At 34.6% G+C, this 17,926-nt stretch overlaps 1 protein-coding gene across 1 annotated transcript in view; it reads right to left on the bottom strand.

Annotated features, from left to right (window-relative positions):
• The window catches only part of LOC149785067 (tetraspanin-6-like), a 99,685-nt gene that overhangs the window by 63,445 nt on the left and 18,314 nt on the right, over positions 1-17,926 (bottom strand). Inside the window, exon 2 of the mRNA XM_089931182.1 lies at positions 4,247-4,438. Coding sequence (XP_089787308.1) covers positions 4,247-4,438 — 192 coding nt within the window. The remainder of the gene's footprint in view (positions 1-4,246; positions 4,439-17,926) is intronic.

Raw genomic sequence — 17,926 nt, 5'->3', positions numbered from 1 at the left:
AATTGAATAGACTTTGGTTAAACAAACTTAACATCGTATTTTAAAACAACAATTTATATTTAATTTAAGATGAGAAAATGAGAATAAGTGACCTGTATGACTTTTCTTGTAGATACCGGCAAACCTCTGTGTGTGTGTGTGTGTGTGTGTGTGTGTGTGTGTGTTGCTGTTGTTGTTGTAGTAGGGTTTAACGACCTTTTTTCAGTACAAGATAGGCTATACATGGCGGCCAGTATAAATGGTGGAGGAAGAACCCGGGAAAACCCCAGAAGAACCACCGACCCACGAGAAGCTACTGTCAAGCTTTCTCACATACCCACATTGACCAAACACGAGATTCTAACCAACACAGACAGGTGTGTGTGTGTGTGTGTGTATGTGTGTTTTACTATACAAACAAATTCTCTTTCATAAGTACCGTAATGAAATCGAAGTCTGTTTGGTACTTTATACAAGCAAATGCAGGGCCGGGTTTTGGTCAATTGGACCGATTTAGCCCTAGCGGGCTCCGCGCTCACAGGGGCCCCGCGTGTTGGTAATTTTTAAAACAATATCTATAGAGATAAATGAATTTTAAAGCAATGGAAGAAAATGTTAAGTTCAATATCATACAGAACTTGTTTAAAAGTTTATTTTCAAATGCAGTGCTCATAGCGGGCCCGGCGCGTTATGAGCGGGGGGGGGGGGGGGGCGGGGGGCATGATCCAAATCGGGCGCCGCGTTTGCTAAGGCCGTTACTGAGCAAAAGTTAAACATCATGAAATCGAATTCTATGTGGTCCGTTATCTTTACAAACAAATGGATACTGTAGTGAAATCGAAGTCTTTTTGGAGTTTTATTTTACAAGCAAAAGGATACCGTGATGAAATCGAGGTCTGTGTGGTGCTTTATTTTACAAGCACATGGATACCGCACAGGTGCTCGACGCGAGCTTGATGTTGAGAAAAAAAAAACAATAATCTAAAGCAAAAAATCATAGAGAGTGACAAAAATAGCTTAGATTACCCGCATGACCCGTTCTGACATAGGACCCTCTCTATCATAATATATAAGGGAGAAGGTACGGAACTTCCAAATACTTCGTTCCACCCATGACCCTCGATTTCCTTCTGCTATTTCCGTTTTTAAAGGCACACGACCATATTATATGGCTTGTTTTACTCCTGAGATATTTATCTATTCATCAAGCCATTATTGACTTTTCTGCGTTGTACCAAACTGAGGTTACGGGCTCAGAAACGTGCGATTTTCGCGAATTTTTACTCTGAGACAAGTCCGAGCTCATGTAATAATAAGTATAACCTTTTGAGCCAATCATATTAGTCGTATTTCGACGTTGACGTGTGTGCTGCATAGTTTACCTATTTTGAAAATAGAGTCGCATGTATACGATGTCTGTGCAGTGAAGAAGACAATGTCTAATTCTTGTATGGAACAGGATTCCTAAAGTTGAATCGAGTTAATGGTAAGTAAAAACTTACTTTTGCATCTACCACTGTTCTGTGATTCAAGAAGGGACGCATCGTAGAGTCGTAAACATGGTACATGTAGCTCTTTTCACCGGTTTTCAAATGTGCACGCACTTGTCTCAGCAGTAAAAATTCGCGAAAATCGCACGTTTCGGGGCCCGTAACTTCAGTTTGGTATAATGCAGAAAAGTCAATAATGGCTTGATGAATAGAAAAATGTCTCAGGAGTAAAACAAGCCATATAATATGGTCGTGCACCTTTAAAGACGGAAATAGCAGAAGGAAATCGAGGGTCATGGGTGAAACGAAGTATATGGAAGTTCCGTACCTTCTCCCTTATATGTTATGATAGAGAGGGTCCTATGTCAGAACGGCTCATGTGGGTAATCTAAGATATTTATGTCACTCTGTGTGATTTTTTCCTTCAGATTATTGTGGGTTTTTTTCTTCTTTTTTCTCAACATCAAGCTCGCGTCGAGCACCTGTAGGATACCGTAGTAAAATCGAAGCCTGTTTGGTGTTTTATTTTACAAGCACTTGGATACCGTAGTGAAATCGAAGTCTGTATGGCGCTTTATTTTACAAGCACATGGATACCGTAGTAAAATCGAAGTCTGTTTGGTGCTTATTTTTTTTAGAAGCAAAAAGATACCGGATTGAAGCCGAAGTCTGTGTGGAGTTTTATTTTACAAGCAAAGGGATACCGTAATGAAATCGAGGTCTGTGGTGCTTTTTTTGTTTTTTTACAAGCAAATGGATACCGTAGTAAAATCGAAGTCTGTTTGGTGCTTTATTTTTCAAGCACATGGATACCGTAGTAAAATCGAAGTCTGTTTGGTGCTTTAATTTACAAGCACATGGATACCGTAGTAAAATCGAAATCTGTTTGGTGCTTTAATTTACAAGTACGTGGATACCGTAGTAAAATCGAAGTCTGTTTGTTGCTTCTTTTTTTTACAAGCACATGAATACCGTAGTAAAATCGAGGTCTGTTTGGTGCTTTATTTTACAAGCATTGTGCGAAACTCAACAAGAGTCTTATCAACTGCGTATCAAAGTATTTCTGACTATTGTACAAGACTTGTTTACTGAACTGCTTTACCTCTGAAATATATTTTTCAGCTTTTAAAATATTTATTAAAAGCCTGAATCATGACTTTAAAATTTAAAGGTGATTTGGAAAATTTTGATCTATAAAGTAAATGTTTGGTCATTACGGAACGAAAGTAAATAATGCTTAGAATACCATTTTCCAAAACTGAATTAAATTTCGTCAAATATCTTTTGACTTTTAAAATTTGACTTCTACTACTGTTCTAACTTAATTTATAAAGTACCTACTCTTCTACATTGAAATAAGACATTTACAACTGCCTTCTCCGATTCACAGAAAATACATGTATCATTATCTCGTAGTCTGGCTTGTGTAAGAATGAATTTGAACATATACTTGTATGCAATATTTAAATTTGAAAAGACCCAACTTAATAACATCAATGTGAGAAAGTATGGAACATTAAAGAATTATTTGACCTGAAAATATAATGCCAAAATCTATATTTCTCGTGTTAAATCGTGCTTGCTTGTTTGTTTTTCCTTTCGTTTCTGTACTTACATTATAAAAGAATTTCTGCATTCTTCTCATTCATTAAAATATGTGGTAATTAGATAGCATGACTTACTACAAAATGTTTATTATATTCTTTAACCGTCACCTTTTCATTTCCAATTACAGTTGTCCTAGTTTGAGGACTTTTCTTTAGCACTGATATAATATTAATATTTTGTTTTAGACATGGATTATTTTTAATTTATCATAAGAGTAGAAGGATGGAAGCCAATCTTTAACACCAAACAATACGGATAGTATTATGAGTGTCCTTTTAATGCCAATATTTTGTGACCTTATGTATTTAAAATACATGACATAGGTGAAATCAAAATACCTTCATTTCTATAAAAACTTAATTTCTTAGTACAATTCTTGCCATGATTCTAGAACATTTTCTAAAACTTGTTGAATCAATGAATGATGTTATATTTGATCCATCCATATATATATATATATATATATATATATATATATATATATATATATATATATATATATATATATGACTGACATGCTTATAATTTGGAGAAGTTACATGTCTTTGAATAAGATATCAACCTGAATGCCAAATATTTTTTTAATAACAATTTTTAAGTTTATCTGTGCGAAATTGGGACGGATAGGTCAAATATTGAAACTGATGTATAAATATAGATACAGCTAAGGTATTAATTATTTTACCTTTTCCATACAGAGTAAAAAAAATTATTTAATAAAAACTAAGAGTAACTGGTGTCTTCATCATTATCTCAAGTAAATTTAAATCCTAAATATCATATCCTATACTTTAAGAAAAGTACGCCTAAACTTAAAAAGGTCATTGACCCCAGTCTAAATGAACTGATGATATAATCTTGCATTTTGATTTAGGCAATGGCAGTCATAATACGTTGATTATTTGCCCTGGCACTCTGTTTTTGTACTGAATAACCCAAATTGAAAAATATAATGGTTTGATTTACGAATTTCCAGGAAATTGTATCAAATGTCTTTTCAAAATCTATGGACAAAATTACATCAAGTATATCTTGGTTTCTTGTTTCAAAAAAAGAATGTCATATATTATTCTAATATTTTCCCCAGTAAGTTTACCAGAAATAAATCCATTCTGGTCTTCATGTATTATAATATTTAAATCACTTATTATTGTCCTTGCAACACTTACCAGTCCCAGTAGACAGTTATTTGCATTGAATGTTCCTATGCAGCCCATTATGCCAATAAAAATAATGGCCGCTCCAGCCCCCATTAAGATGAACGCCGGAACTGACATCTTTGTGGTCTGTACAGAGGCCTCGAACTCACGTATTGAGAGGTAAAACCAACAGCTCAATCCCAGAACACCGGGACCGGAAAACTGAAATACAGGAACGCCAAGAACTTTGTAAGCAAGCAAGCACGGAACACGCATAGTACGTTTCCCAAACATATGTAATTTGTACACGAATACAGTAGTTGGTCCATTTAAACAACATCGTTGTGAAAATGCAAGGTTATGGCATGTTGGAACAAAGTATATTACCATCATTGCTTTTCGTTCAGTTTTTATATTCCTTTTGTTTTTCTTCCTCACTCAATCCCTGTTTACATTTCGGTTGGAACAATGACTTCATTCTATTGAAATTCGGGTCTTTAAAATAGTGGAGAAAGAAAGCAAAAAACATAAAATATCTCTGGTACCACTCTCCAAACTATATCTCTTATCATATATTTCACTGACCAAAAATCAAAACATATTCCGTGTTGAGAACATATTTTTACAAAGCCTGAAATGTTCGTGTATTGATAGAATAAAAATACATTTGGCAACTCTCTCTCTCTCTCTCTCTCTCTCTCTCTCTCTCTATATATATATATATATATATATATATATATATATATATATATATATATATATATATATATATATATATATATGGACACGCCTTTCACGGACTTGGTGACACACCAGAATATTTCAGTGGAATTTCCCTCCCATGTATATCCAAACAATGATAAGAACTTGTTTGTCATCTAAATGCTGTTATATACATGTTCCTCCACTAATCAAACATGGTATGTCTTATATTTATCCATTTGTTGGTCAAATACAGGATGCGATAGGATATGCTTCGTATTTAGCTTACATGCATCACAGACTTGTAATCTCCGTGTTTCCCAAATAGTTTCTGTTGTACGTTTTCCAAACATTTCCTAGGTACACACAGGCGCGATCATAGAAAGAGCTCAATGACACATACGAAACAATATTCTCTACAGACTAATACATACATTATCCAAATGTATGTATGTATGTATGTATGTATGTATGTATGTATGTATGTATGTATGCATGTATGTTAAAAGAATCAGTGGTGTAAACAACATATGGTACGTATACGTGAATAAATATGTATATATACACGCACTTCTTGTACTTTTAAAAGAATATTACAGCAAACACCATTCTATTGTCCGATAAAATAATCCTGATCTAGAAATGTACATATAAACACAGAGAAAATAAATACAGAGAAAGCCGGGGATGGGGTAATAATAAACTAAATAATAAAACAAGAAAAAGAAAAGAAAAGCAGTCTTCCAAAAGTATGAAATCTAAGATTTCTGAGATTGCTGGCTTGGATTGGCCACGGCTCTTGTACTCTGACGACATTGGCTCTTGTACTCAAACGACAGTAGCTATCAAATGAAAGCAATTCATGGCTTCAAATCATGATAAATATTTACAAAATCCAGGTAGGAATGATAAGGAAGATCTGCTTTTAAAAGTTTAAAAATATAATAAAATTCAAAAGTATGGGGATGAGGAAAGACGAAAATTCTTAGTCTGGATTGGACAGTAAGCTTCCATACTGAGTATTTTCCCCCCATAAAAGAACAATGTAACAATACATTTTGCTGTAAAGTGAGCATGTACCTGGGAAACCTTGGCGCCAGACTAGACCTGTATTTATTAAACAGAAATGGCACAGCTAATTTTGTTTGGATAAATACATCTTATAAAAGACACAATGTGATCTAATTACCAGTTTTTGATCTTTATGATAAATGATACAGATATTTTCTGGCAAGAAATTTTTCCGGGCTGGGGAGAGAGGCAAACATGTAGTGGTCAGCTGTTAAGTTCTCCAGATGTAGTCCAAAATATGTTTAGATGTGAAATCCAGACCACCCACCACCACCCCTTCCTCCTATATGCGGGGGACCATGTTTTCTGCTTGAACATTTTAAAAAGGAAATGTGGAAAAGTCCGAATAAACTGAATGTTTGAACCTGTAAGTTAATATTATGCATGCTAACTTATTCAGAACGGGACTTAAGTTGAAGACTTCCCAAATCGTATTGATAATCATACTTGTGTGATGAACACGTGCATTTGGAAAGATTTACACAAAACACTAAGTTTATACAGGCGCCATTGTTTAGATAACAGATCGCAAAATATTAATAACAACCTTACTTATGGAAATAATTAGTTTTGCATATTCAATCTGTAGATTTTGAGATTCCACTTCCATACAAACAACAGAAAGTTATTTACTAACCAGTGCAATTTAAAATTGGCACTCCAGAAAAAAAATATACAACACATTTCGAAAAAGGAAAAATTGAATGAGAAATGTATTGCATGGCGAAGACTTTATGATTTTACACACAAGCAAAGTACATGCAAATATAAACATACATACAAATATAAACATACATACAAATATAAACATACATACAAATATAAACATACATGCAAATATAAACATACATACACAAATATAAACATACGTACAAATATAAACATACAAGTATAAACATACATACAAATATAAGCGTACATAGAAATATAAATATAGAAATATAAACATACATACAAATATAAACATACATACAAATATAAACATACAAATATAAACATACATACAAATATAAACGTACATACAAATATAAACATACAAATATAAACTTGGTATGGTTTCCTCTGGAGAAATGTATGTGTCTGTTGTTATTGATTTTTATATACTTGATGTACAAACCGGACGTAGTGGACACGAAACTCAGCAATTTTGTCTCTCTGATAAGTTAGTGATTGTAGCATAATCGTCCGAAAATTTGTTTGTGCCAAACCATCAGCTTACATCCTATATACAAGCATACGTTAATTCGGTTGAGCTGTTTATACCGTGCAATCTATCATTACCATGACAGCAGACGAAGCAATCTTTAATGGTAAACACTTCACGACTCTCGCGTTCGGACGATTAGAGTACAGGTAGCTATCCTTTACAAGGATAGATATATGAACCAACAGAATCCCAGGCTATCCCACTCTATCATCGAGCTGACATGACACATCCGTATGTGAAAGCATAGTCAATATGATACACAGTATGCGTTGTAATGTCCATCAAAGCTGACTGTTTATATCGAGTGAATACAGCCACCTTTCCTTATATGTGATGAAATGTTTCTTTGAATGCTATAGGGTTTTTTTGGGGGGTGTGGCTTTTTTAGGAGTCTTTTTTTAAGTTTCTGCTGTAAATTAGATGAACTATATGAGTCTGGGGAGGAAGGATAATGATCAATTTCATCAATTTGCGATACGTGCATGCCCGTACGCGAGCGCGTTTGAAATATTCTCTTATTTTTAGTAATTGAAATGCTTCAAATGGTTTGCTGAATTCAACATTTTTCAATTTTTTTTATATTTTGTACCAAACGAAGATTATAGTAACAATAATTTATTTCATTGTATAACATAAATACATTTATTATACAGTTCTGTATCGAGGAGACATTTCCGTTGTAATCCACGTGTGTTAGTATCTTTATAAAGGCGAGATTCTACCGTATGTGATACGTATATTTATCAAAACTTTTTATTCTTGGCTTCTCCGAAAACAGTCTTAAACGTTCTAAACGAACTAATTAAATAGCAAGTAAATTTCACCTATTTTCTCCAATCCCGTTTCAAAAGAAATTTTTAAAAAAACTTCTTAATTTCATTCATGTTATCATATATTGATATCCATATAATTTGGAAACTTGTGTAACAAAAATAAAACAAACAAATAAAAAGACTTGTTCCTGATCAGAAATAAACTGTAAGACATTATGACCCTCGCTACAACTCCAAGCCCACTGGTGCTAGATCTATCATCTATTTTATTTCATTGATGAATTCGATGTAAATTCTGATAATATTTCGGCTCTGAAGAAGAAAAAAATATCTAGGCAGAATCATCGTTTAAATACCGGTACTAACGTGGCGAAGCGTGGGAATGGTGCGCTTGCCCCGAACGTCAGAGGTCTAAGGGCGCCAAAAAGCTGTGAAGAATAGTATTTGAATGCTAGGAAAATCCACAAAATGTCATTATATTGCAGGAAAATCGCTGGCAGCCATGGCTCCGTCCGTGCCCCGCTGGGCGAGTTCACAACGCTCCCTCAGACAACCTAGTTGATGGGAGGGGGCACTAGCCCAATCCCAAGAACCCTCCCCCAGCTTCAGCACTTCGGTCGTTAGAGTCCAAATCAATTGCGAAAGAATACATTGGGTTAATCACTAATGTCTACGCTATATGAAAAAATGAGTTCCTGGGACTAATCAACCTGCAATGATTGCTCTGAAAATCGAACGTTTCGCTTTTAAAACGAATTTTGGTAGGTCGGTAATTTTTGTAATGTAACTTTATTGTCAGGCATTTTCGTGAACCATGTAACTTCTGTCAGTTTGAGGTACAAATGTATATGCTTGGTATTCCGAAGAATGACATAGTTTTAATTTTACGACGTTGGAAAGGACAGAGTTCACTGGTTTGGCTTTGATCAACGTTCAGAATGATGTCGGTGGAGCGCGGTCTATGTCGCACCTGTGGATATTAACATTCGTTTACGTGGCAGTCATAATTCCTTGTAGAATATATAGTGATAAGCTATCATCAAAATGATTTTAAAAAATATTCTCAATAACTATAGAAAATGTCATGAGAGTGAAATTGATTGTTGATTGGAATTAATTGTGAACGGTTATTCTTTCGATACAGAGGTTTATAAGATTAAATATAGGTCGTTTTATGGACAATATAAAGGCTTATTATTAACAAGAATAAAAAAATTTATGATTTACATGTTTTAGCATTAGAATGAATATTTCCGGAGAAAAATGCAAATTCTGAAAGCGGTCGAAATTTCTAATGTTAACGTACGGAGTCTTCAAAACAAACTTTGTCGAAGTGCTCCGAGGCTAATTAGAAACAAACCGTCGGTGTTATTATAGCATACAATATTGTGTGAACAATGCACCCGCTTGGCTTTAGGAACTAATCTTCCTTGTGCACAAACGTTTACGGATCGAGGCAAATTCACATTTGAGAATGAAAGTTCTGATCATGATGCCGTAGTGATAAATTAGGTCCGGGCACCAACCCCATCCTTACCTTTGCAACTTTAAACAATTGTACTCATCATCCATTAGTATCTGGAATTTGGCAAGGTTTTATTTGGCCTTCAAACGCGTTGTCGTTATGTATAGCTTACCAAATAACCTAATGCAAGCTCAGGCCCATGCTGTGTCTTGAATTTAAAAATATTTTTTTTTTATTCCATATAAACTTTTATATCTTGAACCTTGCCAGCCATGTTTAGCCTGCATGTCTGGCTGAACAAGCATCGTTTTCTTTAACTCGCAGCGTTTCCTCTAACTCGTTTCGTTTCCCCTAACTCGTATCATTACCTTCAATCGTATCGCTTCCTGCAATTCGTATCATTTCAGTTTGTGACTGAAAGCTTTGTCCTACGTTAAATCTTCTGAGCAAAGATAATCCTACTTAATATTGCGAAGAACTGAAATCATCGAGGCTTTTCATTTTAAAGTTCATGTATTGGAGGCTTTTCATCTTAAAGTTCATGTATTGGAGGCTTTTCATCTTAAAGTTCATGTATTGGAGGCTTTTCATCTTAACGTTCATGTAATGGAGGCTTTTCATCTTAAAGTTCATGTATTGGAGGCTTTTCATCTTAAAGTTCATGTATTGGAGACTTTTCATCTTAAGGTTCATATATTGGAGGCTTTTCATCTTAAAGTTCATGTATTGGAGGGTTTTCATTTTAACGTTCATGTAATGGAGGCTTTTAATCTTAACGTTCTTGTAATGGAGGCTTTCATCTTAACGTTCATGTAATGGAGGCTTTTCATCTTAACGTTCATGTAATGGAGGCTTTTCATCTTATAGTTCATGTAATGGAGGATTCTCATGTTAAAGTTCAGGTATGGAGGCTTTTCTTCTTAACGTTCATGTAATGGAGGCTTTCATCTTAACGTTCATGTAATGGAGGCTTTCATCTTAACGTTCATGTAATGGAGGATTTTCATCTTAAAATTCATGTAATGGAGACTTTCATCTTAAAGTTCATGTAGTATAGGCTTTTCATCTTAAAGTTCCTGTAATGGAGGCTTTTCATCTTAAAGTTCATGTAATGGAGGTTTTTCATCTTAACGCTCATGTAATGGAGGCTTTTCATCTTAAAATTCATGCAATGGAGGCTTTCATCTTAAAGTTCATGTATTGGAGACTTTTCATCTTAAGGTTCATATATTGGAGGCTTTTCATCTTAAAGTTCATGTATTGGAGGGTTTTCATCTTAACGTTCATGTAATGGAGGCTTTTCATCTTAAAGTTCATGTCGTAGAGGCTTTTCATCTTAACGTTCATGTAATGGAGGCTTTCATCTTAACGTTCATGTACTGGAGGCTTTTCATCTTAAAGTTCATGTAATGGAGGATTCTCATGTTAAAGTTCAGGTATGGAGGCTTTTCTTCTTAACGTTCATGTAATGGAGGCTTTCATCTTAACGTTCATGTAATGGAGGCTTTCATCTTAACGTTCATGTAGTATAGGCTTTTCATCTTAAAATTCATGCAATGGAGGATTTTCATCTTAAAATTCATGTAATGGAGGCTTTTCATCTTAAAGTTCATGTAATGGAGGTTTTTCATCTTAACGCTCATGCAATGGAGGCTTTTCATCTTAAAATTCATGCAATGGAGGCTTTCATCTTAAAGTTCATGCAATATAGACTTTTCATCTTAAAGTTCATGTAATGGAGGCTTTTCACCTTAACGTTCATGTATTGGAGGCTTTTCATCTTAACGTTCATGTATTGGAGACTTTTCATCTTAAGGTTCATGTAATGGAGGCTTTTCATCTTAAAGTTCATGTCATAGAGGCTTTTCATTTTAACGTTCATGTAATGGAGGCTTTTCATCTTAACGTTCATGTAATGGAGGCTTTCATCTTAACGTTCATGTAATGGAGGCTTTTCATCTTAAAGTTCATGTAATAGAGGCTTTTCACCTTAAAGTTCATGTAATGGAGGCTTTTCATCTTAACGTTCATGTAATGGAGGCTTTTCATCTTAAAGTTCATGTAATGGAGGCTTTTCATCTTAAAGTTCATGTAATGGAGGCTTTTCATCTTAACGTTCATGTAATGGAGGCTTTTCATCTTAACGTTCATGTAATGGAGGCTTTTCATCTTAAAGTTCATGTAATGGAGGATTCTCATGTTAAAGTTCAGGTATGGAGGCTTTTCTTCTTAACGTTCATGTAATGGAGGCTTTCATCTTAACGTTCATGTAATGGAGGCTTTTCATCTTAAAATTCATGCAATGGAGGCTTTCATCTTAAAGTTCATGTAATATAGACTTTTCATCTTAAAATTCATGTAATGGAGGCTTTTCATCTTAAAGTTCATGTAATGGAGGTTTTTCATGTTAACGCTCATGTAATGGAGGCTTTTCATCTTAAAATTCATGCAATGGAGGCTTTCATCTTAAAGTTCATGTAATATAGACTTTTCATCTTAAAGTTCATGTAATGGAGGCTTTTCACCTTAACGTTCACGTATCGGAGGCTTTTCATCTTAACGTTCATGTAATGGAGGCTTTTCATCTTAACGTTCATGTATTGGAGACTTTTCATCTTAAGGTTCATGTAATGGAGGATTCTCATGTTAAAGTTCAGGTATGGAGGCTTTTCTTCTTAACGTTCGTGTAATTGAGGCTTTTCATCTTAACGTTCATGTAATGGAGGCATTTCATCTTAGCGTTCACGTAATGTAGGATTCTCGTCTTAAAGTTCGTGTCATAGAGGCGTTTCATTTTAACGTTCAGGAAATGGAGGCTTTTCATCTAAACGTTCATGTAATGGAGGCTTTTTAGCTTTACGTTCATGTAATGGAGGAATTTCATCTTCAAGTTCATGTAATACAGGCTTTTCATCTTAAAGTTCCTGTAATGGAGGCTTTTCATCTTAACGTTCATGTACTGGCGGCTTTTAATCTTAACGATCATGTAATGGAGGCTTTCATCTTAAGGACACACGGTGCTAATGATATGGAAAAATGGGAACCAGCCTGAAAATGGGTGAACATAAAATAGAGTATGTAAGGGTTTGGCTGGATGGACTGGTTAATAATGTAAGTTATGTTGTTGGAAAAACAATCTTTCGAGAACTTATCCTAGTTGTAAGTGAAAACAAATAGAGACATTGTTTCATCGATGGAATTTCAGTCCTTTAATAGCCTTGAGTTTGGAACACTCATTACTAAAATTAGCACCTGACTGTTTGGTGTTGAATTGCAAGCATTTGTTTCAAACACATGCAGGTCCAGAAAATACAACGGCTATATCCTTTCCTCTACACAGAATCTGACATCCAGGTTTCATCTATACGAATAAATATAGGTTTGATCGTGAGCACTCAAAAAATTGAAGTTATTGAATTTTTAATATCATAGTGTTTGCATGGGTTTACTATGGGAACTGAATTAGTACCGTCAGTCCTTAAAAGCTTTTCATCTTTAAGTTCATGTAATGGAGGCTTTTGCTTAGTTTGTATTGTTTGTTCTTTTATTTGTTATATCCATTGGATTAAAAAAAAATTTGGACTTGACCTTGTCCGGAATCAAGTTCATTTTCTACCTGACCTGATTCATTGATTTTGGTTTTGTAAACACCAAGTTCAAATGTTCATGGAAAACAAAACAATTCCAGAAGGTGGGGTTAAAAAAAGTTTTCATACGATCGCAGCCAATCAGTAAAGAAAATACTGCACAATAAGTTCATGGGCTTATTTGGACCAATCAGGATCACACAACGTGATATGTTCACATGTTATTATATCAAAAATATGTAACTGCACACACTATAGGCAAAGTGTACCGACTATGTGATAATAAATAATATGTTTTTAGGCCCTCGTTAAGAAAGAAAGAAACATAAACAAAGCATTAAGTAGAGTACACGTAGTATATTCCTCGTTACACATAAATGTAGACAGGCTATTGCAACTTTGTATGATTGGTTCTGTGAACACTGTATTCAAATCTTATGGGACGTTGACACCTAGCCGTTACAAAATCAAAGGTTCTTGTACGTTACTTGGTGCAAATTCTGTTTTCTTTTTCTCCCTTATGTATAAGAGCTGAGAGAAGGGTAGAAAGGAAGCAAAGAGGATAAATTCTGCACCATGTTTAATTCATTTGTAAGACGGGGATTATTATTTTTACCGTTATTTTATTGCAACACTAATGACTAATTAGTGGAAATTCATCAAAGATTTAGAAAATATAGCAGTGATAGCCTACTGTCGAAATATAACCTAACGTTTAAACAATATAAATGTATGTTAATGCACCATTTGCGAATCATAAATTGAAATACCAGTAGTAATAGTGTATCAAATTGCTTAATAATTGTGTTGTGTTTTTTTTTCAGATCGTGCGTATGGCATATGGCCTGTCATAAGGAAAGAAGAGAATCTCCAAGCTACTGATGGTGTGGAATTTATCTGGCTTAGCTGGAAAGTTCCAATTCAGGGAGTTTAGAAGTTATTTATCATCTTTAATATAATTGGATCATTAGAAATGTGGTCGGATATCACAAGTTAGTTTATTGTAAACTTATATAAATGTTTTGATAGTGACGACCCACAATTAGCAAAAATAAATTCAGGTGATATATATATATATATATATATATATATATATATATATATATATATATATATATATATATATATATATATATATGTGCGTGAATTAATCACTTTTGAATACTCGTAAATTTCCAGGGAACATTGCTTTTCTAAACAATATTGTTTGGCTTGTGCATCGTCAAAGAATCGTCTAAGGTGGAACCATGTTTTTGAATTTCTCTTTGTCACGTGAGCATTCATCTGTTCATGCAGAGGATATTGCAATTATAAATAAAAGTGATAGCAAAAATGAAGGCAACAGCAGGTACTGAACCTCATTATTTCAGACGATATAATTGCTAGAAGTGTGTACATTTGTATAACTTTAATCGAAATATGGGCAAGTAAATAACCAGACCTTAAAAAAATAGTAGTAAAGTAAATAAGCATGTAATCTCGCACGTGCATTGTAATGTAAGGATAGCTGATAATTCCGGCGTTTTCTTGCACATCAAGAGACTAAAATAAATAAAAAATAATAACTAGGTATGACTAATTTTAGAGCTATTTAATGTAACACAACAAAACTATTAAACGATAACATTAATAACAAGAGGGTACAAATGAGTAAAGCAATTTACAATGATGTGAAGGCTTGTGTCAACCAATTGTCAAAGTAATGTATTTGAAGTGTTTTTATGCGTGTTTTACCACCGTTACTTTTTTCTTTGTTTTTGAATAACACCAGTCTTGCCAGTGCAGAGGAAGCTATGGAAGTATTATTCAAAACAAGAGTTATTTCTTTCAATGTATGCAGATGATCTACTACTTCTTAAAGGACACGTCGTATGAGCTTTAAACGATTTTAAACAAATTTAAGTATTATTCTATCAAATGGAAAGTATAAGTCTTGAAAAAAAATAAACACAGAAGCTATGTAACTATAAAAAAGGGTATTGTGGCTCTACTAAAATCCTAATTGAATCTTAATGCATATATTTGGGTTGTATATTTTCTTCCAAAAACTCATGGTACATGTGTAAATAGAACAAATGTTTTGTCTTCTTGAATCAATAGTCCATCACCCCAACATCACTTTCATCAACATACTTTTTAAATGAGTGACTAAAATTTGGAGCTGAAAGAACTGGCGCACTCTAAGAGCCTTTAACTTATCAAAATCCTCCTGACATTTTTCAGACCAATGAAATTAGTTTTTTTAATCAGCAAATTGATCAGGGGTTCAGAATCATGGAAATATTGGAGCAAAAATTCCGAAAATATCCAGCCGTACAAAAATAATCGCATCAGCTGCTTTTTACTGATAAGCACAGGGAATCCAATGACAGCCTTGACCTTAACTTCTATAGTTTTAATTATTTACGGTGTCAAACGATTAGTCATAAAAATGTTACACAAGCGCGGCAAAACTCACTTTTGCCTAAATCAGTTGTTAAATTTGCATTACTGAGTCTAGGAAAAGAATTGTTTCCAATTGATCTTTCCATGTGTCGTTGTAAATGCTGCCATCATCGATGTAAGTGTCACAGTTATCTAAACCAGATGTAATAATGTTCATTAAAGTACAAGTCAAACCTTACACCCCAAACGGAAACAATTTATATTGATAAATTCCATCTGGAGTTACGAATACTGAAATTTTCTTTCCCTTTCTGTGAGTGAAATTTGCGAAAATACTTTCATAAGTTCAGACTTGGTGACATATTTTGCATTTCCAACTTTGTCAATTCAGTCATCGATTCTTGGCAATGAAAATTAATATTTTTTGGTCACACAGTTCTCTTTTCAATAGTCAGTGTACGTGGTTTATCTTGTTTCGGCACAAAAATACACAGTAAACTCAAGTCACTTTCACTTGTCTCAATGAAATCATCCTCTAGCAAATACTGAACTTCTTATTTCAAACATTCCGGTTTGAGAAGATTCATCCTGTAAGGACGCTGTTTCACAGGCGTCGAATCTACAATTTCAAAGTCATGATACATTTATTTGTTCGTATTGGAACATCTGGAAAAAAGTTTTCATATTCAAATAATAACTGTTTCAGTTCATTCCTTTTTGTAGTTGAAGATGTGAAAGTTTCTGGTCCAGATTATTCAATATTTCTGAATTCCGAAGATTGGCACCAAAGTCACTACAGTCCGATTGCATTCCATCGCTTAAACTATCACAGTGTGGAACAGGTACAAATTAATTGAACTGAATGATTAGCAGGCTATCTCAATCAACGTACTCCTTTGACATATTTATATGGCGAAGTTGTTTTTGTTTTCTCCTCCCATGAATGTTAATGATATAACGTAAGTCACTTAATTTTTTATTACTTTCTTACATTTTAATATTCGCCGTAAACGTAGTAAACGTAAACTTCTGTCTCAAGTCGAATGAAATAATATAATTTTTATTCATGTCAAACTGCATCCTACCACATATTCATGATATCTCCTCCAATCAAATATTAGTTTATATCAAGGAATTGGTTGTCTTGGAATGTCACAATCAACGTCGCGTATTGTTGAATATGCCTTGCCACTATGCAGCTCTTACTACCTTCATGGCATACGATAGACACATCACTACTTCTTCTGACCATTCAAAAGACGCTATACCACTTCGTTTCTCTGTCTGCGCAGGTTCGAGTCTCAGATTCAGCCAATGTGGGTATGTGAGAAAGCTTGCCAGTAGCTTCTTGTGGGTCGGTGGTTCTTTCCGAGGTTTTCCTGGGTTTTTCCTCCACCATTATTACTGGCCGCCATGTATAGCCTATCGTGTACTGAAAAATGGCGTTAAACCCCACAACAACAACAACAACAACCACTTCGTTAGATTAACTCAGCACTCTTACATAATTTTTTTTTCAATTCTACGCATTTAGAAATCATATTGGGTAGCCGTCCTTTGATAACCCCTTCACTATATCACTGCCTGAATTCAAACTATGTCAGCACCAAATGTCATAATTTCTTGCGACTAAAGAGGAAATTAATTTAATTTGTTTAGATACTAGCTGCACGTGCTAAAAGCGATCAACGTATGTATTCTTCTCTCGAAAAAAATAATATTAAATTGTGAGATTTCGATAGAAAGTGATCATTGGTGCAACCTATTACATATTATGAACATTATAAGCTTTCTCTTATGTATTCGTTACACCTTGGCAAATATCTGGCTCATTAGGCGCTTTAGAGACTTTTCCACAGCAGTGCTACTCGCATATGCGACAAAAGTTCTTTTCCAGTACACCTTCACACCCACGACCTCCTTCACTGATTGGTACAGTGTTGTTTGTGCTGTACTCACACGGGATCATTCGATCTTCTCGGTTCATATCATAACGATCGTGACTGACCTTGTTCAAGGATACAAGTGGTTCTCGAAATCATGTGCACGCAAACACTTCGTCTTGAGATTACCTCTGAAGTTCAATGTAAAATGGTTGACATTCTTCCCGTTAGCGTATGTTCTTCCTATTGGAACATTCTCGGACCATCTAAGAGTGATAATCTACAAATTTATGGCTGTTTAAGACCACGATTACACATCAGGTGGACAGAATTTATGCTTACCAAAGTAAACAGCACTGCTGGCATGACCACAGGGGCTCGTTACAAAGAAAATTTGGAGTATCCGTCCTTAAATCAAGGGATGGGGGTTCTAACCTGTAACAATAAAACACAATGGAAGACACCAACCCACACCCCTCGGTAGTTCCAATACTGCTAGTTTATCCTGTGTCTGCTAATTTCCAACTTGAGCCAGTCGTAATCAAGAATAGTTCAATTTTCAAAACAGCTCGACACACTTAGTTCAGTTTGTGACATAATGGAGAAAATGCAATAATTGTTCGCCGATTTGGACGTT

This window comes from Sinohyriopsis cumingii, chromosome 13 (assembly GCF_028554795.1).
Source record: "Sinohyriopsis cumingii isolate HCF-2022 chromosome 13, ASM2855479v2, whole genome shotgun sequence".
Classification (NCBI taxonomy): domain Eukaryota; kingdom Metazoa; phylum Mollusca; class Bivalvia; order Unionida; family Unionidae; genus Sinohyriopsis; species Sinohyriopsis cumingii.
Note: the sequence above shows the minus strand (reverse complement) of the source record. Positions and strands in the feature narration are given on the sequence as shown.